Raw genomic sequence first — 24,880 nt, 5'->3', positions numbered from 1 at the left:
GTCTCCTTTACGTTGTCGAAGGGAAGAAAATCGGGGCTCCACGGATTTGCTCAATAAACTAATTTATTGCCAATAGACGTAACGTTTTGGCCACACAGGCCTTTCTCAAAAGCAGAAATGGCTATTTCTGTGTGGCCGAAACGTGAAGTCTATTGGCAATAAATTAGTTTATTGAGCAAATTCGTGGAGGCCTGATTCTCTTCCCTTCGTTGTACCCTGGATTGATACAGAGAATCCTGAACCAGGAGCACCGGTAGTTGTATCCCCTTTTATCTGATTATAATAGTGTGCAGCAATTTATCATTCTTCTATCCTTTACGTTGTCCACATTTCGGCTCAATACTATAAGGTGGGGGATCATGACTGATTGACAGACCATGAGCTTGGTTCTTGATCTGATGTCGCGACCTTCGAACACATACTTCCTCCGGCGACCGAAGACTGCATATTTCAAGCGATGTTGGATTTCTTTGGTGATGTCCGCCTCCTGTGAGAGACGGCTCCTGAGATTAGGGACATTCACCACGTTCTCCGGTGTCTCTTTGTTGAGACCCGGTGCTGAGGACTGCTCATTGGGAGCTTGTTGATGGAGGGCCTTGGTCTTCTGAGCGATGAGCCTCAGTCTCAGTTTCTTGCATCAGGAGTGGCGTCCCGTGGGGGAAGAGATAGGTGGTAGAATAAGGCTGGGTCGCTCAGAGGTCAATTAAAAGCGTATTTATGGTCGGGGTAACCGCTCCGAGGCGGCGCGCGGACGCTCACCCCATCACCGCCGGGATGCTGCAGAAAGCGGATCACCATGATGGGAACATTCTGAGGATCGTCGCTCTTCAGCAAAGATCCAAACTTTGGGGTCTCCCACCACAGGTGTATGCTGTCCCTGCACAAGTCCAGCTCTGTGCCATGTTCTGAAGGCACCTGCCTTCCTGCTGCAGGGTGTATGGTACAATACACAAAAACGTTAGGTTAATGACTGAAGAAGCTTCTCCGTTTATAATGGAGGACTATACCACCAGGACCTATGGAGCCGGTGGACTAGATAACAGACCTTTGTTTGGAGAGACCTCCGCAAGGGATAGAATCGTTAACTTAGTTGTTGGTGGATTAACATGCCTGCTGGTACTGGTAACATTTATCCGTGCTTTTGTCTTTCCTCGACCACCTCCGAAACCAGCGAGTGTTTTCTTTGCCGTCGGCGTTTTCCCGCGCTCCGTTACTGGCCTCATACTTATTTTCTGGTATCGGCAAGGGGACCTGGAGCCCAAGTTTAGAAATCTGATCTATTATAGTTTATCTTCTGTCGTCATGTTATGTATATGTGCCAACTTATACTTCCATGATGTGGGGGGAATGAAGCACAGGGCGATCCTAATCGATAGGCAGCATCGGGAAAGCGCGTTCCACCGTGATGCTGCAGGAAGGTGGAACCATCACGGGACTTCCATCATCACACTGACCCCTTTTGTGAGGGGAAGTGTTGCTGCCATAAGAGACTACTATTTTTTATTTTATTTTTTTAAACCGTTGTTGCACTTAAAGGACGTGCTGGTGAAAGCCGCTGTTTGGCACACTTTTTTTTTAGTTTGACAGATTTAAAAACGTGGTATATTCAGAAGGAACAAAATCTTAGTACACATTATAACAAATATTCTTTATTTTGTTTAAGTATGAGAGTAGTTTCTTTTTTTTACTATGCAACAGATGCCAGTAAGTACTCTTCCACATCACCAAGTCTGTAATAATAGGCTGTGAGAAGACATTTTGAATATGAAGGTTTAAATAAATAAGAGAAACAAAAAAAAACAAAAAACGTATTTGTTGGACCGTAGGCAACATCGTAAAATATAAGAACTAGATCTCTTTGATAAAGCGCACACATGCCTCGAAACGCGTCAGAGTTCTCTCTGCTGCACCGCCATCTCTTCCCCCAGGGTGGCTCCACTCCCGATTCTCAATTGTGAGCAGGGAGCACCCTACCGCCAGACACCTTCCAGAGGGTGGTGCGTAAAAGGATTCTTACACATTTTGCTGTTGTGTGAGCCGTATCCCAGGAGACTGTTTCTTGTATGCTGTGAGGGGGTTAGAGTCTGCCATGTTTTGGCCTTCCCCTGACGTCCCCTCCAGATACTGCGACTCAAGTTCTACTCTCCGAAATCGGGAATAGCATTGATTCAAGGTATTTATCCTTCCCATTGTCATTATGGGTGATCCGGATTTATTGAATTTTATGAACATTATACAAACGTATGATTATTACCAGTATTACCAGAGCCACTGGTGTATTATTATAATGTCATTTTGGTAAAATTTAAAGATAAAAAAAAATTAAATAAAATTGAACTTGAAGAATTTGCAAGCATCGATAACACCTGTACCATTTCTATTAGCTTAGCTTAAGGAAAAGATAGCAATTACCTGCCTGAACAACTACAATAAAAATAGCGCAAGCAGACAGTACAAGGGCCACCTCTGGCCCGGATTTTGTCCATGGGCCACCTCAGGGCCGGATTTGGTCCAATGACCGCCGGTTGAGTCGGACACTACAGCGTATTGTAGCTTGGTGACTGGAGTCGGGGTGGTCTTGGTCTCGGTTGACGTTCGACATCTTATCGTCCATTTGGTAGCAATACGTTCTCCTGCCACTGGAAGTTGTTCGGTGGTCGGATGTGGGGGGTGAGGAATACGGAGACGTTTTTTTTGGGGGGGGGGACTCCCGTCTTTCTCCTCGAAGTGAATTCACGTGCCGGAGTGCTCTGGCTGTTGGTGAATTCCTTTTGTAGACGTGACAGGGGCGTTGTTTCTGTGATGGGAGCCGCCACCTCAGCCAATTGCAACACGAAGAAGGGGGTTGGGTACGGGGTTGTATTTTATTCCATTTCTCACCAGATTTTGTCACTATGGTAATTTCACCTCAAATATTATTTGCCACTAAACGTGAAGTTTAGTCGCACTTTTGTGTGTATCCTCAAAGTGATCTTTAGGGATCTATTCGAAATCCCCTTTACTCCCCCTATTAGAAATCCCCTTTACTCTCTCCCCCGGTTAGAAATCCCCTTTACTCTCCCCCTATTAGAAATCCCCTTTACACTTTCCCTATTAGAAATCCCCTTTACTCTCCCCCTATTAGAAATCCCCTTTACACTTTCCCTATTAGAAATCCCCTTTACTCTCTCTCCCTATTAGTAATCCCCTTTACTCTCTCCCCCTATTAGAAATCCCCTTTACTCTCTCCCTATTAGAAATCCCCTTTACTCTCCCCCTATTAGAAATCCCCTTTACTCTCCCCCCTATTGGCAATCCCCTTTACTCTCTCCCCCTATTAGAAATCCCCTTTACTCTCCCCCTATTAGAAATCCCCTTTACTCTCTCCCTATTAGTAATCCCCTTTACTCTCTCCCCCTATTAGAAATCCCCTTTACTCTCTCCCTATTAGAAATCCCCTTTACTCTCTCCCCCTATTAGAAATCCCCTTTACTCTCCCCCTATTATAAATCCCCTTTACTCTCTCCCTATTAGTAATCCCCTTTACTCTCTCCCCCTATTAGAAATCCCCTTTACTCTCCCCCTATTAGAAATCCCCTTTACTCTCTCCCTATTAGTAATCCCCTTTACTCTCTCCCCCTATTAGAAATCCCCTTTACTCTCTCCCTATTAGAAATCCCCTTTACTCTCTCCCTATTAGAAATCCCCTTTACTCTCTCCCCCTATTAGAAATCCCCTTTACTCTCCCCCTATTAGAAATCCCCTTTACTCTCCCCCTATTAGAAATTCCCTTTACTCTCTCCCCCTATTAGAAATCCCCTTTACTCTCCCCCTATTAGAAATCCCCTTTACTCTCTCCCTATTAGTAATCCCCTTTACTCTTTCCCCCTATTAGAAATCCCCTTTACTCTCTCCCTATTAGAAATCCCCTTTACTCTCCCCCTATTAGAAATCCCCTTTACTCTCCCCCCTATTGGCAATCCCCTTTACTCTCTCCCCCTATTAGAAATCCCCTTTACTCTCCCCCTATTAGAAATCCCCTTTACTCTCTCCCTATTAGAGATCTCCTTTACTCTCCCCCTATTAGAAATCCCCTTTACTCTCTCCCCCTATTAGTAATCCCCTTTACTCTCTCCCCCTATTAGTAATCCCCTTTACTCTCTCCCCCTATTAGAAATCCCCTTTACTCTCTCCCTATTAGAAATCCCCTTTACTCTCTCCCTATTAGAAATCCCCTTTACTCTCTCCCCCTGTTAGAAATCCACTTTACTCTCTCTCCCTATTAGAAATCCCCTTTACTCTCTCCCCCTATTAGTAATCCCCTTTACTCTCTCCCCCTATTAGAAATCCCCTTTACTCTCTCCCTATTAGAAATCCCCTTTACTCTCCCCCTATTAGTATTCCCCTTTACTCTCCCCCTATTAGAAATCCCTTTACTCTCTCCCCCTATTAGAAATCCCCTTTACTCTCTCTCCCTATTAGAAATCCCCTTTACTCACCCCCTATTAGAAATCCCCTTTACTCTCTCTCCCTATTAGAAATCACCTTTACTCTCTCTCCCTACTAGAAATCCCCTTTACTCTCCCCCTATTAGAAATCCCCTTTACTCTCCCCCCTATTGGCAATCCCCTTTACTCTCTCCCCCTATTAGAAATCCCCTTTACTCTCCCCCTATTAGAAATCCCCTTTACTCTCTCCCTATTAGAAATCCCCTTTACTCTCTCCCCCTGTTAGAAATCCACTTTACTCTCTCTCCCTATTAGAAATCCCCTTTACTCTCCCCCTATTAGAAATCCCTTTACTCTCTCCCCCTATTAGTAATCCCCTTTACTCTCTCCCCCTATTAGAAATCCCCTTTACTCTCTCCCTATTAGAAATCCCCTTTACTCTCTCCCTATTAGAAATCCCCTTTACTCTCTCCCCCTGTTAGAAATCCACTTTACTCTCTCTCCCTATTAGAAATCCCCTTTACTCTCCCCCTATTAGAAATCCCTTTACTCTCTCCCCCTATTAGTAATCCCCTTTACTCTCTCCCCCTATTAGTAATCCCCTTTACTCTCTCCCCCTATTAGAAATCCCCTTTACTCTCCCCCTATTAGAAATCCCCTTTACTCTCTCCCTATTAGAAATCCCCTTTACTCTCTCCCTATTAGAAATCCCCTTTACTCACCCCCTATTAGAAATCCCCTTTACTCTCTCTCCCTACTAGAAATCCCCTTTACTCTCCCCCTATTAGAAATCCCCTTTACTCTCTCTCCCTATTAGAAATCCCCTTTACTCTCTCCCCCTATTAGAAATCCCCTTTACTCTCTCCCCCTATTAGAAATCCCCTTTACTCTCTCCCCCTATTAGAAATCCCCTTTACTCTCTCCCCCTATTAGAAATCCCCTTTACTCTCTCCCCCTATTAGAAATCCCCTTTACTCTCTCCCTATTAGAAATCCCCTTTACTCTCTCTCCCTATTAGAAATCCCCTTTACTCTCCCCCTATTAGAAATCCCCTTTACTCTCTCTCCCTATTAGAAATCCCCTTTACTCTCTCCCCCTATTAGCAATCCCCTTTACTCTCCCCCCTATTAGAAATCCCCTTTACTCTCCCCCCTATTAGAAATCCCCTTTACTCTCTCCATATTAGAAATCCCCTTTACTCTCCCCCTATTAGAAATCCCCTTTACTCTCTCTCCCTATCCATTTACTCACCCTTATAAAGAAATCCCCTTTCCTCTCTCCCCCTATTAGAAATCCCCTTTACTCTCTCCCTATTAGAAATATCCTTTACTCTCTCCCCCTATTAGCAATCCCCTTTACTCTCCCCCCTATTAGAAATCCCCTTTACTCTCCCCCCTATTAGAAATCCCCTTTACTCTCCCCCTATTAGAAATCCCCTTTACTCTCTCCCCCTATTAGAAATCCCCTTTACTCTCTCCCCCTATTAGCAATCCCCTTTACTCTCTCCCTATTAGAAATCCCCTTTACTCTCTCTCCCTATTAGAAATCCCCTTTACTCTCTCCCCCTATTAGAAATCCCCTTTACTCTCTCCCCCTATTAGAAATCCCCTTTACTCTCTCCCCTATTAGAAATCCCCTTTACTCTCTCCCCCTATTAGAAATCCCATTTACTCTCTCTCCCTATTAGAAATCCCCTTTACTCTCTCCCCCTATTAGTAATCCCCTTTACTCTCTCCCCCTATTAGAAATCCCCTTTACTCTCCCCCTATTAGAAATCCCCTTTACTCTCCATATTAGAAATCCCCTTTACTCTCTCCCCCTATTAGAAATCCCCTTTACTCTCTCCCCCTATTAGAAATCCCCTTTACTCTCTCCCCCTATTAGAAATCCCCTTTACTCTCTCCCCCTATTAGAAATCCCCTTTACTCTCTCCCTATTAGAAATCCCCTTTACTCTCCCCCCTATTAGAAATCCCCTTTACTCTCCCCCTATTAGAAATCCCCTTTACTCTCTCCCCCTATTAGTATTCCCCTTTACTCTCTCCCCCTATTAGTAATCCCCTTTATTCTCTCCCCCTATTAGAAATCCCCTTTACTCTCTCCCCCTATTAGAAATCCCCTTTTCTCTCTCCCCCTATTAGTATTCCCCTTTACTCTCTCCCCCTATTAGTAATCCCCTTTATTCTCTCCCCCTATTAGAAATCCCCTTTACTCTCTCCCCCTATTAGAAATCCCCTTTACTCTCTCTCCCTATTAGAAATCCCCTTTACTCTCTCTCCCTACTAGAAATCCCCTTTACTCTCCCCCTATTAGAAATCCCCTTTACTCTCTCCCCCTATTAGAAATCCCCTTTACTCTCCCCCTATTAGAAATCCCCTTTACTCTCTCTCCCTATTAGAAATACCCTTTACTCTCTCTCCCTATTAGAAATCCCCTTTACTCTCCCTCTATTAGAAATACCCTTTACTCTCTCCCCCTATTAGCAATCCCCTTTACTCTCTCTCCCTATTAGAAATCCCCTTTACACTCTCCCTATTAGAAATCCCCTTTACTCTCTCCCTATTAGAAATCCCCTTTACTCTCTCCCCCTATTAGAAATCCCCTTTACTCTCTCCCCCTATTAGAAATCCCCTTTACTCTCTCCCCCTATTAGAAATCCCCTTTACTCTCTCCCCCTATTAGAAATCCCCTTTACTCTCTCCCCCTATTAGAAATCCCCTTTACTCTCTCCCCCTATTAGAAATCCCCTTTACTCTCTCCCTATTAGAAATCCCCTTTACTCTCTCCCCCTATTAGAAATCCACTTTACTCTCTCTCCCTATTAGAAATCCCCTTTACCCCCCCCCCTATTAGAAATCCCCTTTACTCTCTCCCCCTATTAGAAATCCCCTTTACTCTCTCCCCCTATTAGAAATCCCCTTTACTCTCCCCCTATTAGAAATCCCCTTTACTCTCTCCCTATTAGAAATCCCCTTTACTCTCCCCCTATTAGAAATCCCCTTTACTCTCTCCCCATTAGAAATCCCCTTTACTCTCTCCCCCTATTAGAAATCCCCTTTACTCTCTCCCTATTAGAAATCCCCTTTACTCTCCCCCCTATTAGAAATCCCCTTTACTCTCCCCCTATTAGAAATCCCCTTTACTCACTCTCCCTATTAGAAATCCCCTTTACTCTCTCCCTATTAGAAATCCCCTTTACTCTCTCCCCCTATTAGAAATCCCCTTTACTCTCTCCCTATTAGAAATCCCCTTTACTCTCCCCCCTATTAGAAATCCCCTTTACTCTCCCCCTATTAGAAATCCCCTTTACTCACTCTCCCTATTAGAAATCCCCTTTACTCTCTCTCCCTATTAGAAATCCCCTTTTCTCTCTCCCCCTATTAGTAATCCCCTTTACTCTCTCCCCCTATTAGAAATCCCCTTTACTCTCTCCCCCTATTAGAAATCCCCTTTTCTCTCTCCCCCTATTAGTATTCCCCTTTACTCTCTCCCCCTATTAGTAATCCCCTTTATTCTCTCCCCCTATTAGAAATCCCCTTTACTCTCTCCCCCTATTAGAAATCCCCTTTACTCTCTCCCCCTATTAGAAATCCCCTTTACTCTCTCCCTATTAGAAATCCCCTTTACTCTCTCCCCCTATTAGAAATCCCCTTACTCTCTCTCCCTATTAGAAATCCCCTTTACTCTCTCCCTATTAGAAATCCCCTTTACTCTCTCCCTATTAGAAATCCCCTTTACTCTCCCCCTATTAGAAATCCCCTTTACTTTCTCTCCCTATTAGAAATCCCCTTTACTCTCTCTCCCTATTAGAAATCCCCTTTACTCTCTCCCCCTATTAGAAATCCCCTTTACTCTCCCCCTATTAGAAATCCCCTTTACTCTCCCCCTATTAGAAATCCCCTTTACTCTCCCCCCTATTAGCAATCCCCTTTACACTCCCCCCTATTAGAAATCCCCTTTACGCTCCCCCTATTAGAAACCCCTTTACGCTCCCCCTATTAGAAATCCCCTTTACTCTCTCTCCCTATTAGAAATCCCCTTTACTCTCTCCCCCTATTAGAAATCCCCTTTACGCTCCCCCTATTAGAAATCCCCTTTACTCTCTCCCCCTATTAGAAATCCCCTTTACTCTCTCCCTATTAGCAATCCCCTTTACTCTCCCCCCTATTAGAAATCCCCTTTACGCTCCCCCTATTAGAAATCCCCTTTATGCTCCCCCCTATTAGAAATCCCCTTTACTCTCTCCCTATTAGAAATCCCCTTTACTCTCCCCCTATTAGAAATCCCCTTTACTCTCTCTCCCTATTAGAAATCCCCTTTACTCACCCCCTATTAGAAATCCCCTTTACTCTATCCCCCTATTAGTAATCCCCTTTACTCTCCCCCCTATTAGAAATCCCCTTTACTCACCCCCTATTAGAAATCCCCTTTACTCTCCCCCCTATTAGAAATCCCCTTTACTCTCCCCCTATTAGAAATCCCCTTTACTCTCTCTCCCTATTAGAAATCCCCTTTACTCTCCCCCTATTAGAAATCCCCTTTACTCTCTCTCCCTATTAGAAATCCCCTTTACTCTCTCTCCCTATTAGAAATCCCCTTTACTCTCCCCCTATTAGAAATCCCCTTTACTCTCTCTCCCTATTAGAAATCCCCTTTACTCTCTCTCCCTATTAGAAATCCCCTTTACTCTCTCCCCCTATTAGAAATCCCCTTTACTCTCCCCCTATTAGAAATCCCCTTTACTCTCTCTCCCTATTAGAAATCCCCTTTACTCTCTCTCCCTATTAAAAATCCCCTTTACTCTCTCCCCCTATTAGAAATCCCCTTTACTCTCTCTCCCTACTAGAAATCCCCTTTACTCTCTCCCTATTAGAAATCCCCTTTACTCTCTCCCTATTAGAAATCCCCTTTACTCTCCCCCTATTAGAAATCCCCTTTACTTTCTCTCCCTATTAGAAATCCCCTTTACTCTCTCCCCCTATTAGAAATCCCCTTTACTCTCCCCCTATTAGAAATCCCCTTTACTCTCTCTCCCTATTAGTAATCCCCTTTACTCTCTCCCCCTATTAGAAATCCCCTTTACTCTCCCCCTATTAGAAATCCCCTTTACTCTCTCTCCCTATTAGAAATCCCCTTTACTCTCTCCCCCTATTAGAAATCCCCTTTACTCTATCCCCCTATTAGAAATCCCCTTTACTCTCTCTCCCTATTAGAAATGCCCTTTACTCTCCCCCTATTAGAAATCCCCTTTACTCTCTCCCCCTATTAGAAATCCCCTTTAATCTCTCCCCCTATTAGAAATCCCCTTTACTTTCTCTCCCTATTAGAAATCCCCTTTACTCTCTCTCCCTATTAGAAATCCCCTTTACTCTCTCCCCCTATTAGAAATCCCCTTTACTCTCTCCCCCTATTAGAAATCCCCTTTACTCTCTCCCCCTATTAGAAATCCCCTTTACTCTCTCCCCCTATTAGAAATCCCCTTTACTCTCTCTCCCTATTAGAAATCCCCTTTACTCTCTCCCTATTAGAAATCCCCTTTACTCTCTCCCCCTATTAGAAATCCCCTTTACTCTCTCCCCCTATTAGAAATCCCCTTTACTCTCTTCCCCTATTAGAAATCCCCTTTACTCTCTCCCTATTAGAAATCCCCTTTACTCTCTCCCCCTATTAGAAATCCCCTTTACTCTCTCTCTCCTTATAAGAAATCCCCTTTACTCTCTCTCCCTATTAGAAATCCCCTTTACTCTCTCTCCCTATTAGAAATCCCCTTTACTCTCCCCCTATTAGAAATCCCCTTTACTCTCTCCCCCTATTAGAAATCCCCTTTACTCTCTCTCCCTATTAGAAATCCCCTTTACTCTCCCCCTATTAGAAATCCCCTTTACTCTCTCCCCCTATTAGAAATCCCCTTTACTCTCTCTCCCTATTAGAAATCCCCTTTACTCTCCCCCTATTAGAAATCCCCTTTACGCTCCCCCTATTAGAAATCCCCTTTACTCTCTCTCCCTATTAGAAATCCCCTTTACTCTCCCCCTATTAGAAATCCCCTTTACTCTCTCTCCCTATTAGAAATCCCCTTTACTCTCCCCCTATTAGAAATCCCCTTTACTCTCTCTCCCTATTAGAAATCCCCTTTACTCTCCCCCTATTAGAAATCCCCTTTACTCTATCCCCCTATTAGAAATCCCCTTTACTCTCCCCCTATTAGAAATCCCCTTTACTTTCTCTCCCTATTAGAAATCCCCTTTACTCTCTCTCCCTATTAGAAATCCCCTTTACTCTCTCTCTCCCTATTAGAAATCCCCTTTACTCTCCCCCTATTAGAAATCCCCTTTACTCTCCCCCCTATTAGAAATCCCCTTTACTCTCCCCCTATTAGAAATCCCCTTTACTCTCCCCCCTATTAGAAATCCCCTTTACTCTCCCCCCTATTAGAAATCCCCTTTACGCTCCCCCTATTAGAAATCCCCTTTACTCTCCCCCCTATTAGAAATCCCCTTTACTCTCCCACTATTAGAAATCCCCTTTACTCTCCCCCTATTAGAAATCCCCCTTTACTCTCTCTCCCTATCCATTTACTCACCCTTATAAAGAAATCCCCATTCCTCTCTCCCCCTATTAGAAATATCCTTTACTCTCTCCCCCTATTAGAAATATCCTTTACTCTCTCCCCCTATTAGAAATCCCCCTTTACTCTCTCCCCCTATTAGAAATCCCCTTTACTCTCTCCCCCTATTAGAAATATCCTTTACTCTCTCCCCCTATTAGAAATATCCTTTACTCTCTCCCCCTATTAGAAATCCCCCTTTACTCTCTCCCCCTATTAGAAATCCCCTTTACTCTCTCTCCCTATTAGAAATCCCCTTTACTCTCTCCCCCTATTAGAAATCCCCTTTACTCTCTCTCCCTATTAGAAATCCCCTTTACTCTCTCTCCCTATTAGTAATCCCCTTTACTCTCCCCCTATTAGAAATCCCCCTTTACTCTCTCCCCCTATTAGAAATCCCCTTTACTCTCTCCCTATTAGAAATCCCCTTTACTCTCTCTCCCTATTAGAAATCCCCTTTACTCTCCCCATTAGAAATCCCCTTTACTCTCTCTCTCCCTATTAGCAATCCCCTTTACTCTCTCCCTATTAGAAATCCCCTTTACTCTCTCTCCCTATTAGCAATCCCCTTTACTCTCTCCCTATTAGAAATCCCCTTTACGCTCCCCCCTATTAGAAATCCCCTTTACTCTCTCCCTATTAGAAATCCCCTTTACTCTCCCCCTATTAGAAATCCCCTTTACTCTCTCTCCCTATTAGAAATCCCCTTTACTCACCCCCTATTAGAAATCCCCTTTACTCTATCCCCCTATTAGTAATCCCCTTTACTCTCCCCCCTATTAGAAATCCCCTTTACTCACCCCCTATTAGAAATCCCCTTTACTCTCCCCCCTATTAGAAATCCCCTTTACTCTCCCCCTATTAGAAATCCCCTTTACTCTCTCTCCCTATTAGAAATCCCCTTTACTCTCCCCCTATTAGAAATCCCCTTTACTCTCTCTCCCTATTAGAAATCCCCTTTACTCTCTCTCCCTATTAGAAATCCCCTTTACTCTCCCCCTATTAGAAATCCCCTTTACTCTCTCTCCCTATTAGAAATCCCCTTTACTCTCTCTCCCTATTAGAAATCCCCTTTACTCTCTCCCCCTATTAGAAATCCCCTTTACTCTCCCCCTATTAGAAATCCCCTTTACTCTCTCTCCCTATTAGAAATCCCCTTTACTCTCTCTCCCTATTAGAAATCCCCTTTACTCTCTCCCCCTATTAGAAATCCCCTTTACTCTCGCTCCCTACTAGAAATCCCCTTTACTCTCTCCCTATTAGAAATCCCCTTTACTCTCTCCCTATTAGAAATCCCCTTTACTCTCCCCCTATTAGAAATCCCCTTTACTTTCTCTCCCTATTAGAAATCCCCTTTACTCTCTCCCCCTATTAGAAATCCCCTTTACTCTCCCCCTATTAGAAATCCCCTTTACTCTCTCTCCCTATTAGTAATCCCCTTTACTCTCTCCCCCTATTAGAAATCCCCTTTACTCTCCCCCTATTAGAAATCCCCTTTACTCTCTCTCCCTATTAGAAATCCCCTTTACTCTCTCCCCCTATTAGAAATCCCCTTTACTCTATCCCCCTATTAGAAATCCCCTTTACTCTCTCTCCCTATTAGAAATCCCCTTTACTCTCTCTCCCTATTAGCAATCCCCTTTACTCTCTCTCCCTACTAGAAATCCCCTTTACTCTCTCCCTATTAGAAATCCCCTTTACGCTCCCCCTATTAGAAATCCCCTTTACTCTCTCTCCCTATTAGAAATCCCCTTTACTCTCTCCCCCTATTAGAAATCCCCTTTACTCTATCCCCCTATTAGAAATCCCCTTTACTCTCTCTCCCTATTAGAAATCCCCTTTACTCTCCCCCTATTAGAAATCCCCTTTACTCTCTCCCCCTATTAGAAATCCCCTTTACTCTCTCCCCCTATTAGAAATCCCCTTTACTCTATCCCCCTATTAGAAATCCCCTTTACTCTCTCTCCCTATTAGAAATCCCCTTTACTCTCCCCCTATTAGAAATCCCCTTTACTCTCTCCCCCTATTAGAAATCCCCTTTACTCTCTCCCCCTATTAGAAATCCCCTTTACTCTCCCCCTATTAGAAATCCCCTTTAATCTCTCCCCCTATTAGAAATCCCCTTTACTTTCTCTCCCTATTAGAAATCCCCTTTACTCTCTCTCCCTATTAGAAATCCCCTTTACTCTCTCCCCCTATTAGAAATCCCCTTTACTCTCTCCCCCTATTAGAAATCCCCTTTACTCTCTCCCCCTATTAGAAATCCCCTTTACTCTCTCTCCCTATTAGAAATCCCCTTTACTCTCTCCCTATTAGAAATCCCCTTTACTCTCTCCCCTTATTAGAAATCCCCTTTACTTTCTCCCCCTATTAGAAATCCCCTTTACTCTCTTCCCCTATTAGAAATCCCCTTTACTCTCTCCCTATTAGAAATCCCCTTTACTCTCTCCCCCTATTAGAAATCCCCTTTACTCTCTCTCTCCCTATAAGAAATCCCCTTTACTCTCTCTCCCTATTAGAAATCCCCTTTACTCTCTCTCCCTATTAGAAATCCCCTTTACTCTCCCCCTATTAGAAATCCCCTTTACTCTCTCCCCCTATTAGAAATCCCCTTTACTCTCTCTCCCTATTAGAAATCCCCTTTACTCTCCCCCTATTAGAAATCCCCTTTACGCTCCCCCTATTAGAAATCCCCTTTACTCTCTCTCCCTATTAGAAATCCCCTTTACGCTCCCCCTATTAGAAATCCCCTTTACTCTCTCTCCCTATTAGAAATCCCCTTTACTCTCCCCCTATTAGAAATCCCCTTTACTCTCTCTCCCTATTAGAAATCCCCTTTACTCTCCCCCTATTAGAAATCCCCTTTACTCTATCCCCCTATTAGAAATCCCCTTTACTCTCCCCCTATTAGAAATCCCCTTTACTTTCTCTCCCTATTAGAAATCCCCTTTACTCTCTCTCCCTATTAGAAATCCCCTTTACTCTCTCTCTCCCTATTAGAAATCCCCTTTACTCTCCCCCTATTAGAAATCCCCTTTACTCTCCCCCCTATTAGAAATCCCCTTTACTCTCCCCCTATTAGAAATCCCCTTTACTCTCCCCCTATTAGAAATCCCCTTTACTCTCTCCCCTATTAGAAATCCCCTTTACTCTCCCCCCTATTAGAAATCCCCTTTACGCTCCCCCTATTAGAAATCCCCTTTACTCTCCCCCCTATTAGAAATCCCCTTTACTCTCCCCCTATTAGAAATCCCCCTTTACTCTCTCTCCCTATCCATTTACTCACCCTTATAAAGAAATCCCCATTCCTCTCTCCCCCTATTAGAAATATCCTTTACTCTCTCCCCCTATTAGAAATATCCTTTACTCTCTCCCCCTATTAGAAATCCCCCTTTACTCTCTCCCCCTATTAGAAATCCCCTTTACTCTCTCTCCCTATTAGAAATCCCCTTTACTCTCTCCCCCTATTAGAAATCCCCTTTACTCTCTCTCCCTATTAGAAATCCCCTTTACTCTCTCTCCCTATTAGTAATCCCCTTTACTCTCCCCCTATTAGAAATCCCCCTTTACTCTCTCCCCCTATTAGAAATCCCCTTTACTCTCTCCCTATTAGAAATCCCCTTTACTCTCTCTCCCTATTAGAAATCCCCTTTACTCTCCCCATTAGAAATCCCCTTTACTCTCTCTCCCTATTAGCAATCCCCTTTACTCTCTCCCTATTAGAAATCCCCTTTACTCTCTCTCCCTATTAGCAATCCCCTTTACTCTCTCCCTATTAGAAATCCCCTTTACTCTCCCTCTATTAGAAATCCCCTTTACTCTCCCCCTATCCATTTACTCACCCTTATAAAGAAATCCCCTTTCCTCTCTCCCCCTATTAGAAATATCCTTTACTCTCTCCCCTATTAGAAATCCCCTTTACTCTCTCTCCCTATTAGTAATCCCCTTTACTCTCTCCCCCTATTAGAAATCCCCTTTACTCTCTCCCCCTATTAGAAATCCCCTTTACTCTCTCCCCCTATTAGAAATCCCCTTTACTCTCTCCCCCTATTAGAAATCCGCTTTACTCTCTCCCCCTATTAGAAATCCCCTTTACTCTCTCTCCCTATTAGTAATCCCCTTTACTCTCCCCCTATTAGAAATCCCCTTTACTCTCTCCCCCTATTAGAAATCCCCTTTACTCTCTCCCCCTATTAGAAATCCCCTTTACTCTCTCTCTCTCTTAGAGATCCCCTTTACTCTCTCTCTATTAGAGATCCCCTTTACTCTCTCTCTCTCTCTCTCTCTCTATTAGAGATCCCCTTTACTCTCTCTATTAGAGATCCCCTTTACTCTCTCTATTAGAGATCCCCTTTACTCTCTCCTATTAGAAATCCCTTTTAGTCTCTCCTATTAGAAATCCCTTTTAGTCTCTCCTATTAGAAATCCCTTTTAGTCTCCCTTATTAAAAAAAATTGTCTTTACTCTCCCCCTATTAGAAATCCCCTTTACTCTCTCCCCCTATTAGAAATCCCCTTTACTCTCTCTCTCCCTATTAGTAATCCCCTTTACTCTCCCCCTATTAGAAATCCCCTTTACTCTCTCTCTCTCTCTCTTAGAGATCCCCTTTACTCTCTCTCTATTAGAGATCCCCTTTACTCTCTCTCTCTCTCTATTAGAGATCCCCTTTACTCTCTCTATTAGAGATCCCCTTTACTCTCTATTAGAGATCCCCTTTACTCTCTCCTATTAGAGATCCCCTTTACTCTCTCCTATTAGAAATCCCTTTTAGTCTCTCCTATTAGAAATCCCTTTTAGTCTCTCCTATTAGAAATCCCTTTTAGTCTCTCCCCCTATTAGAAATCCCCTTTACTCTCTCCCCCTATTAGAAATCCCCTTTACTCTCTCTCTCCCTATTAGTAATCCCCTTTACTCTCCCCCTATTAGAAATCCCCTTTACTCTCTCTCTCTCTCTCTTAGAGATCCCCTTTACTCTCTCTCTATTAGAGATCCCCTTTACTCTCTCTCTCTCTATTAGAGATCCCCTTTACTCTCTCTATTAGAGATCCCCTTTACTCTCTATTAGAGATCCCCTTTACTCTCTCCTATTAGAGATCCCCTTTACTCTCTCCTATTAGAAATCCCTTTTAGTCTCTCCTATTAGAAATCCCTTTTAGTCTCTCCTATTAGAAATCCCTTTTAGTCTCTCCTATTAGAAATCCCTTTTAGTCTCCCTTATTAAAAAAATTGTCTTTACTCTCCCCCTATTAGAAAAATCAATGTACTCCCTCCCCCTATAACATAACCCCCTTTTAGCCTCCCTCCCCCATTAGAAATCTATTCCCCCCCCCCCAATCCCAAACGTCACTGTGAAAACCTCCCTCTGGTTACAACCCCACTGAGACGATGGTGGATATTGTGGCATAAAGTAAAATGGCTACCATTAGTCCCAGTGCTTATATTGTGTGGTGGTTTTGTGTAATCACGGTGGGAAATTCGGGATCAAGCAAAATGGCGGTTAGCCCCCTTTTATCACGCTATGTTCTTTGCTCCCTCTGCTTAGGCCTGTGGGAGGCACATGAGGATTCACTTTCAGCCACTAAGGGTTGAGAATCAGGCAAAAGCTCTGAGCCAATAGGATTTTAGATGATCGGGTCAAGGTGTTGACCAATGAGATGAGTTGAATTTGCTTTTGACCAATAGGGGGAGCTAATCCACCAGGGGGGGGGAGGGGGTGTGAATCTCCTGGCCAATACAGATTTGAGCATCAGGTAAAAGATCTTGATAATCCCCATTAGTGAGGAGTATTAAACTCTTGACCAATAAGGCTTGTTATACAGCAGGCGCTGGTGCGCGCGCGGGCGTGCGCCCTGCGGGGCGTGCGCGTTTAGTTGTTGACGTCACCGCGTTAGGCTGCGGCGCAAAAATACAATTTTCGTGTAATTTCCCTGGTCGCGGCCGTGCCCGCGTCCCTAATACAGAACCGTCTGGCTAACGCAGCCAATTCTAATTGACGCGTATTGACGCGAATCCTCTGAGGTAAATCTACGGACCAATAGGATTTCAGAACGCTTTTGGTTGAGGTAAATGAAGCTCTTGACCAATGATTTTTTTTTTTAATCCATTTAATGAGGTAAAACTATTGACCAATGGGGTTTGAATGAGCTAAATCTCTGGACCAATGAGGTTGAGGATCCCGCTGATAATGTAAAACTCTTGTCCAATGGAGATTTAGAGTTCCCTTGATATGGTATTAAGTATTGACCAATGAGGTTTGAGAGGTAAAGACGCCCGACCAATGAGATGAAAGCTCGCGCGGGGAGCGGCGTCACAAAACTTTACTCTCTTCATTTTTTGGGGGGGTGGGGGGGAGGGGGGTACGAGTTGGAGTTGGAGCGATCCTATTGGTTTCCGCATCGTTGTGGGCGGGGCTTGGGAGGCGAGCGCGCAGACAGCGCCGTGTCTTGAAATGGAGACAGGAGGCATAGGAGCGTCACGTGGTCGGAGGAAGGGAGAAGGGGGGCGGTGCCGGAGTCTCGCGCCGGGCAAGGAGGAAAAGGCGGGAAAGTGTAAGTCGGCGCGGCCGCCATTTTGTGAGAGTGGCCCCCTGTGAGGCCGCCATTTCGGACCCGTAGCTTTCAGAGAGGAGAGTGAGTGGCCGAGGGAGGGAGATGTTAGACTGGGGAATGCGTGGGGACTCACTGCTAGTGAGACACCCTGCCTCACTGAGTGAGCCGATATATTATAGTCTCACTCGCTGGGTGCAGTCTCAGGGAGTCTCACTCACTGGATGCAGTCTCACGCAGGGAGTCTCACTCACTGGATGCAGTCCCACTCAGACAGGGAGTCTCACTCACTGGATGCAGTCCCACTCAGACGGAGTCTTACTCACTGGATGCAGTCCCACTCAGGCAGGGAGTCTCACTCACTGGATGCAGTCCCACTTGGAGTATCACTCACTGGATGCAGTCCCACTCAGGCAGGGAGTCTCACTCACTGGATGCAGTCCCACTCGGAGTCTCACTCACTGGATGCAGTCCCACTCGGAGTCTCACTCACTGGATGCAGTCCCACTCAGGGAGTCTCACTCACTGGATGCAGTCCCACTCAGGGAGTCTCACTCACTGGATGCAGTCCCACTCAGGGAGTCTCACTCACTGGATGCAGTCCCACTCAGGGAGTCTCACTCACTGGATGCAGTCCCACTCAGGGAGTCTCTCACTGGATGCAGTCCCACTCAGGGAGTCTCACTCACTGGATGCAGTCCCACTCAGGGAGTCTCACTCACTGGATGCAGTCGCAGTCAGGGAGTCTCACGCAGTGGGTGTCAGTCTCACTCAGGGAGTCCCACTCACTGGATGCAGTCTCACTGAGGGAGTCTCACTCACTGGATGCAGTCTCACTGAGGGAGTCTCACTCACTGGGTGTCAGTCTCACTCAGGGAGTCTCACTCACTGGATGCAGTCTCACTGAGGGAGTCTCACTGGATGCAGTCCCACTCGGGGAGTCTCACTCACTGGATGCAGTCCCACTCGGGGAGTCTCACTCACTGGATGCAGTCTCACTCACTGGATGCAGTCCCACTCAGGGAGTCTCACTCACTGGATGCAGTCTCAGGGAGTCTCACTAACTGGATGCAGTCTCAGGGAGTCTCAGTCACGGGATGCAGTCAGGGAGTCTCAGTCACTGGATGCAGTCTCACTCAGGGAGTCTCACTGGATGCAGTCCCACTCGGGGAGTCTCACTCACTGGATGCAGTCTCACTGAGGGAGTCTCACTGGATGCAGTCCCACTCGGGGAGTCTCACTCACTGGATGCAGTCCCACTTGGGGAGTCTCACTCACTGGATTGCAGTCTCACTCACTGGATGCAGTCTCACTCGGGGAGTCTCACTCACTGGATGCAGTCTCACTCACTGGATGCAGTCCCACTCAGGGAGTCTCACTGGATGCAGTCTCAGGGAGTCTCAGTCACTGGATGCAGTCTCACTCATTGGATGCAGTCTCAGGGAGTCTTACTCACTGGATGCAGGCTCACTCATTGGATGCAGGCTCACTCAGGGAGTCTTACTCACTGGATGCAGTCTCACTCACTGGGTGGCAGTCTCCCTCATAGGGCGTCTAACTGGATGGCAGTCTGACTCAGAGGGAGTCTCTCACTGGATTGCAGTCACTCATTAGGAGTCTCACTATATTACAGTGACACTGACTGGATGACAGTCTCATTAGAGGGAGTCTCCTTTTTGGAGGGCAGTTTCCTTGAATGTTAGGCTGTCTCAATGGAAGGTTTTGCACATTGGAAAGTAGTCTCTCTCATTGGAAGGCGTTCTTACTAATTATAAGGTGGTCTGACTCCTTGGGGCGGTCTGACTTCTTGGAAGGCGGTCTGACTCATTGGAAGGCAATCTCTTTTGAAGGCAATATCTTATTGGAAGGCGGTCTTACTGGAAGGCAGTCTCATTGGAAAGTGGTCCGACTTATTGGAAGGCAGTCTCTTTTGAAAGCAATATCCCATTGGAAGGCAGTCTCTGATTGGAAGGCAGTCTCATTGGAAAGTGGTCTGACTCATTGGAAGGTGGTCTGACTTACTGGAAGGCAGTCTTACTGGAAGGTAGTCTTACTGGAAGGCAGTCTCATTGGAAGGCAGTCTCATTGGAAGGCGGTCTCATTGGAAGGCGGTCTCATTGGAAGGCGGTCTCATTGGAAGGCGGTCTTACTGGAAGGTGGTCTGACTCATTGGAAGGCGGTCTGACTCATTGGAAGGCAGTCTCTGTCTTTGGAAGGCGGTCTGACTCATTGGAAGGCAGTCTCTCATTGGAAGGCGGTCTCTCTCTTTGGAAGGCGGTATCTCTCTTTGGAAGGCGGTCTCACTCATTGGACCCTGACAAATTACAAATTAAATCTAGTTTTATCAGGAAATTATATGAATATGTCATGTGTTGTTGTTCATCTGAGGCTGTATTTACCTAATTTTTAAACCTGCTGAGGAACAGATGATGGTTATTAATCCTGATATGTAAAAGCATAGAATTCAAAGAGGGTGCATTTTCTTTTTCACACTACTGTATATCAATCATCTGCAGTGGTGATATAGGGAGTAGCTCAGAACATGTTCAGCAAAAATCTCATTTGGAAAACACTGGTTTATCTAAACTACAATATAAAATCTGTTTACTAAACAGCGCAGCTCTAACATCACTGCATAAGTTTACTTTAAATGATAGAAACTATCTGTCTTATCCTATAGGTAGCAACAAAATGTCCACATGATTGAAAACATGGCGATTTCTAAGCTACACCATATAAATGCTGTTCCTAGGCAGCGCAGCTCTAACATCGCTGCCTAATTTTACTATACATCACTATAAATCTCCGGATTATTGTCAAAATTCAGCAACAGAGTATCTTAGTAGAAGAAATAACATAGGTGTACATAGCTACAATGTGACTTCTGGCATTGTTGGCAAACAAGTTTCTCACACAACAGCAGGCTGAGTCCGTGCGCACCAAGGGATGTGATGTCGCCACGTCACTACGCCCTACGCGTTTCTTTCCTCTACGGAACTTCGTAAGGGGCACTTGTTGTCCCAAAATAAGAGATACTGTGCGGTTGAAAAAGGGAGTAATTAGGGTTAAATTGATATGGTGTGCCGAGGAGCCCGCCAATTGCTTACGAGCAGATCATAGTATTTTTACAGTGATATTTATACCATTTTTTAATACGTAATATCTTTTTAATGCGGAAGGGGAGTGTGAGTGCGGCCATCTTGGATTCGGTACTGGTGTTGGAAGAGACAGCGCAGTGTGACCTCTGTTTCTCTCTTGCAGGGGGACGAACGTCGGATGCTGTAAGGGACAATATGGGGACAGTGAAAGGCAGCGTGGGTATGGGCACAGGTCGTGAGCACCTGTGTACACTACCTTATTTATAGCGCTCTGTGTGTGTGTGTGTGTGTGTGTGTGTGTGTGTGTGTGTGTGTGTGTATATATATATATATACTGTGTATATATATATATATATATATATATATATATATATACAGTGTACAGTAGATTTTTTGGTGATTTGTCGGCCACTGTGTGTGTGTGTGTGTGTGTGTGTGTGTGTGTGTGTATATATATATATACATATATATATATATATATGATAGATAGATAATACGCTTATATATATGTTGTGGTTATTTTGGGGGTTCAATATGAGCTTGTAGGTGTCCTGTATGTTTTACAATTCTTGTTCAGCTGGTCATGGCTGATTTGGAGGGGGGCTCTTCCTCCTCCCTAGTTTGAAGCTCACCCCCTCCCACATTTAAATGGTTAGGGGCTCACTCCATTGCATCTCCCACTCTCAGGGGAACTTGTCTGCTTACAGGTTGATTGCGACAACTCTAATACAGAGTGCTTTTCCTGGTAATGTACAGGTTAATAAGAGCTTCAATCAGACTTAGAACTATGCAACTAATTTTGACAGATTTATTATAAATCATTCTTCCTGGTAACGCACAGGTTATTAAGAAATTATATTAGTGTTAGGGACCCTTGAGATGTGGTCTGCCGTGTAGGGGCTCAAGGGCTTACAACACTTTGGCCAAAGAGTTAAACTAAAAGACCACTTTATTCAAAAGATATATATATATATATTTAGGCACTGTACTGTGTATAGGTGTCATTGGATGTGCACTGAGCTCTGTCTGTGTTTCATGTTCTGTCTCTGGTTTTAATATATGTATATTATTGATAGATATATTTATCTGGTTAATACACTTTTGCGCCGTCCTTGGGTAAGTAGTTACCGCTGGACATGATATTGAATATATGCCGCTATTAATGGGATGTGACGCGGGAGCCTTGTTGCCTCTCTCAGACACCGGCAAGGAGACACCAAGGAGAAGGTTCGCCCCTCCGGCCACCAAAGCTGTGAGGTTCCCAGAGCGAGGTGGCAAGTCGGGTGACGCAGGGCGAGAGGAGGAGGAGGAGGTGGTGGCGGGGGAGAGAGGAGCGGAGCTGGAGAAGAGGACGGGAGCGGCGATTGAGAAAAAGAAAAGAGAGGTCGAGAGGAAGGGGAGGGAGAAGGTGGGGTGGGAGGAGTCCGTGGGACAGTCATGTGTAGGATGTGACCTGACAGGGACGTGTTTAATGGGTTAAAGGGTCAGTCCCACGTAGGGGCAAAGTGACCTAATGACAGGGACGTGTTTAATGGGTTAAAGGGTCAGTCCCACGTAGGGGCAAAGTGACCTAATGACAGTGACGTGTTTAATGGGTTAAAGGGTCAGTCCCACGTAGGGGCAAAGTGACCTAATGACAGGGACGTGTTTAATGGGTTAAAGGGTCAGTCCTACGTAGGGGCAAAGTGACCTAATGACAGGGACGTGTTTAATGGGTTAAAGGGTCAGTCCCACGTAGGGGCAAAGTGACCTAATGACAGGGACGTGTTTAATGGGTTAAAGGGTCAGTCCCACGTATGGGCAAAGTGACCTAATGACAGGGACTTGGTTATAGGGTTAGTCCCACGTAGGGGCAAAGTGACCTAATGACAGGGACGTGTTTAATGGGTTAAAGGGTCAGTCCTACGTAGGGGCAAAGTGACCTAATGACAGGGACGTGTTTAATGGGTTAAAGGGTCAGTCCCACGTAGGGGCAAAGTGACCTAATGACAGGGACGTGTTTAATGGGTTAAAGGGTCAGTCCCACGTAGGGGCAAAGTGACCTAATGACAGGGACGTGTTTAATGGGTTAAAGGGTCAGTCCTACGTAGGGGCAAAGTGACCTAATGACAGTGACGTGTTTAATGGGTTAAAGGGTCAGTCCCACGTAGGAGCAAAGTGACCTAATGACCGGGATGTGTTTAATGGGTTAAAGGGTCAGTCCCACATAGGGGCAAAGTGACCTAATGACAGGGACGTGTTTAATGGGTTAAAGGGTCAGTCCCACGTAGGGGCAAAGTGACCTAATGACAGGGACGTGTTTAATGGGTTAAAGGGTCAGTCCCACGTAGGGGCAAAGTGACCTAATGACAGGGACGTGTTTAATGGGTTAAAGGGTCAGTCCCACGTAAGGGCAAAGTGACCTAATGACAGGGACGTGTTTAATGGGTTAAAGGGTCAGTCCCACGTAGGGGCAAAGTGACCTAATGACAGGGACGTGTTTAATGGGTTAAAGGGTCAGTCCCACGTAGGGGCAAAGTGACCTAATGACAGGGACGTGTTTAATGGGTTAAAGGGTCAGTCCCACGTAGGGGCAAAGTGACCTAATGACAGGGACGTGTTTAATGGGTTAAAGGGTCAGTCCCACGTAGGGGCAAAGTGACCTAATAACAGGGACGTGTTTAATGGGTTAAAGTGTCAGTCCCACGTAGGGGCAAAGTGACCTAATGACAGGGACGTGTTTAATGGGTTAAAGGGTCAGTCCCACGTAGGGGCAAAGTGACCTAATGACAGGGACGTGGTTAATGGGTTAAAGGGTCAGTCCCACGTAGGGGCAAAGTGACCTAATGACAGGGACGTGTTTAATGGGTTAAAGGGTCAGTCCCACGTAGGTGCAAAGTGACCTAATGACAGGGACGTGTTTAATGGGTTAAAGGGTCAGTCCCATTACTGTATAAAGCATCTTGTTTTCCTCTTTTCAGGACCGAGGGTCGCTCAGTGACGCTCAGTACGAGGAGATCTTTGAAGTGGTGCTGGGCAGGTCTTCCCTGGGTGCGTATATACACACTTCTCGTAATAGAGAGGCAGGGAGAGACATCCCATTCTCCTTCCACCTAGCTGTGTTACACACACACATACAGAACAGTGTGTGTGTGTGTGTGTGTGTGTGTGTGTGTGTGTGTGTGTGTGTGTGTGTATAAAAAACTGTGCTCATTTGCATGTCACTTCCCAGAATCCCTTGCTGCAGTGGGAGCGCTGTGTGCTGGGGGATAATGGTGAGAGGTAGGGTTGCATGTCACTTCCCAGAATCCCTTGCTGCAGTGGAAGCACGGTATGCTGGGGGATAATGGTGAGAGGTAGGGCTGCATGTCATTTCCCAGAATCCCTTGCTGCAGTGGAAGCACGGTATGCTGGGGGATAATGGTGAGATGTAGGGCTGCATGTCACTTCCCAGAATCCCTTGCTGCAGTGGGAGCGCTGTGTGCTGGGGGATAATGGTGAGAGGTAGGGTTGCATGTCACTTCCCAGAATCCCTTGCTGCAGTGGGAGCGCTGTATGCTGGGGGATAATGGTGAAAGGCGGGGCTGCATGTCATTTCCCAGAATCCCTTGCTGCAGTGGAAGTGCTGTATGCTGGGGGATAATGGTGAGAGGCGGGGCTGCATGTCATTTCCCAGAATCCCTTGCTGCAGTGGAAGTGCTGTATGCTGGGGGATAATGGTGAGAGGTAGGGCTGCATGTCACTTCCCAGAATCCCTTGCTGCAGTGGGAGCGCTGTGTGCTGGGGGATAATGGTGAAAGGCGGGGCTGCATGTCATTTCCCAGAATCCCTTGCTGCAGTGGAAGCGCTGTGTGCTGGGTGATAATGGTGAAAGGCAGGGCTGCATGTCATTTCCCAGAATCCCTTGCTGCAGTGGAAGCGCTGTGTGCTGGGGGATAATGGAGAAAGGCGGGGCTGCATGTCATTTCCCAGAATCCCTTGCTGCAGTGGGAGCGCTGTGTGCTGGGGGATAATGGGGAAAGGCGGGGCTGCATGTCATTTCCCAGAATCCCTTGCTGCAGTGGAAGTGCTGTGTGCTGGGGGATAATGGTGAGAGGTAGGGTTGCATGTCATTTCCCAGAATCCCTTGCTGCAGTGGGAGCGCTGTGTGCTGGGTGATAATGGTGAGAGGCGGGGCTGCATATCATTTCCCAGAATCCCTTGCTGCAGTGGAAGCGCTGTGTGC

At 45.6% G+C, this 24,880-nt stretch overlaps 2 protein-coding genes across 6 annotated transcripts in view; both read left to right on the top strand.

Annotated features, from left to right (window-relative positions):
* The window catches only part of LOC142476927 (uncharacterized), a 43,242-nt gene that overhangs the window by 4,631 nt on the left and 13,731 nt on the right, over positions 1-24,880 (top strand). For 2 of the 5 annotated variants that reach the window (XM_075582017.1, XM_075582016.1), the window contains exons 1-4: positions 17,427-17,581; positions 20,840-20,896; positions 21,876-22,060; positions 23,637-23,706. In XM_075582017.1, the coding sequence (XP_075438132.1) occupies positions 17,482-17,581; positions 20,840-20,896; positions 21,876-22,060; positions 23,637-23,706 (412 nt within the window). In that variant the 5' untranslated portion in view covers positions 17,427-17,481. Of the gene's footprint in view, positions 1-17,426; positions 17,663-20,839; positions 20,897-21,875; positions 22,061-23,636; positions 23,707-24,880 lie in introns of those variants that run through there. The other 3 variants (XM_075582020.1, XM_075582019.1, XM_075582018.1) reach the window with 3 other exon arrangements.
* On the top strand, positions 967-16,650 carry LOC142476928 (transmembrane protein 243-like). Its single transcript, XM_075582021.1, has 2 exons — positions 967-1,461; positions 16,576-16,650. Exons 1-2 carry the CDS (start codon positions 967-969, stop codon positions 16,648-16,650), a joined length of 570 nt encoding a protein of 189 aa, XP_075438136.1.

This window comes from Ascaphus truei, unplaced genomic scaffold, assembly GCF_040206685.1.
Source record: "Ascaphus truei isolate aAscTru1 unplaced genomic scaffold, aAscTru1.hap1 HAP1_SCAFFOLD_1795, whole genome shotgun sequence".
NCBI classification, from domain to species: Eukaryota; Metazoa; Chordata; class Amphibia; order Anura; family Ascaphidae; genus Ascaphus; species Ascaphus truei.
Note: the sequence above shows the minus strand (reverse complement) of the source record. Positions and strands in the feature narration are given on the sequence as shown.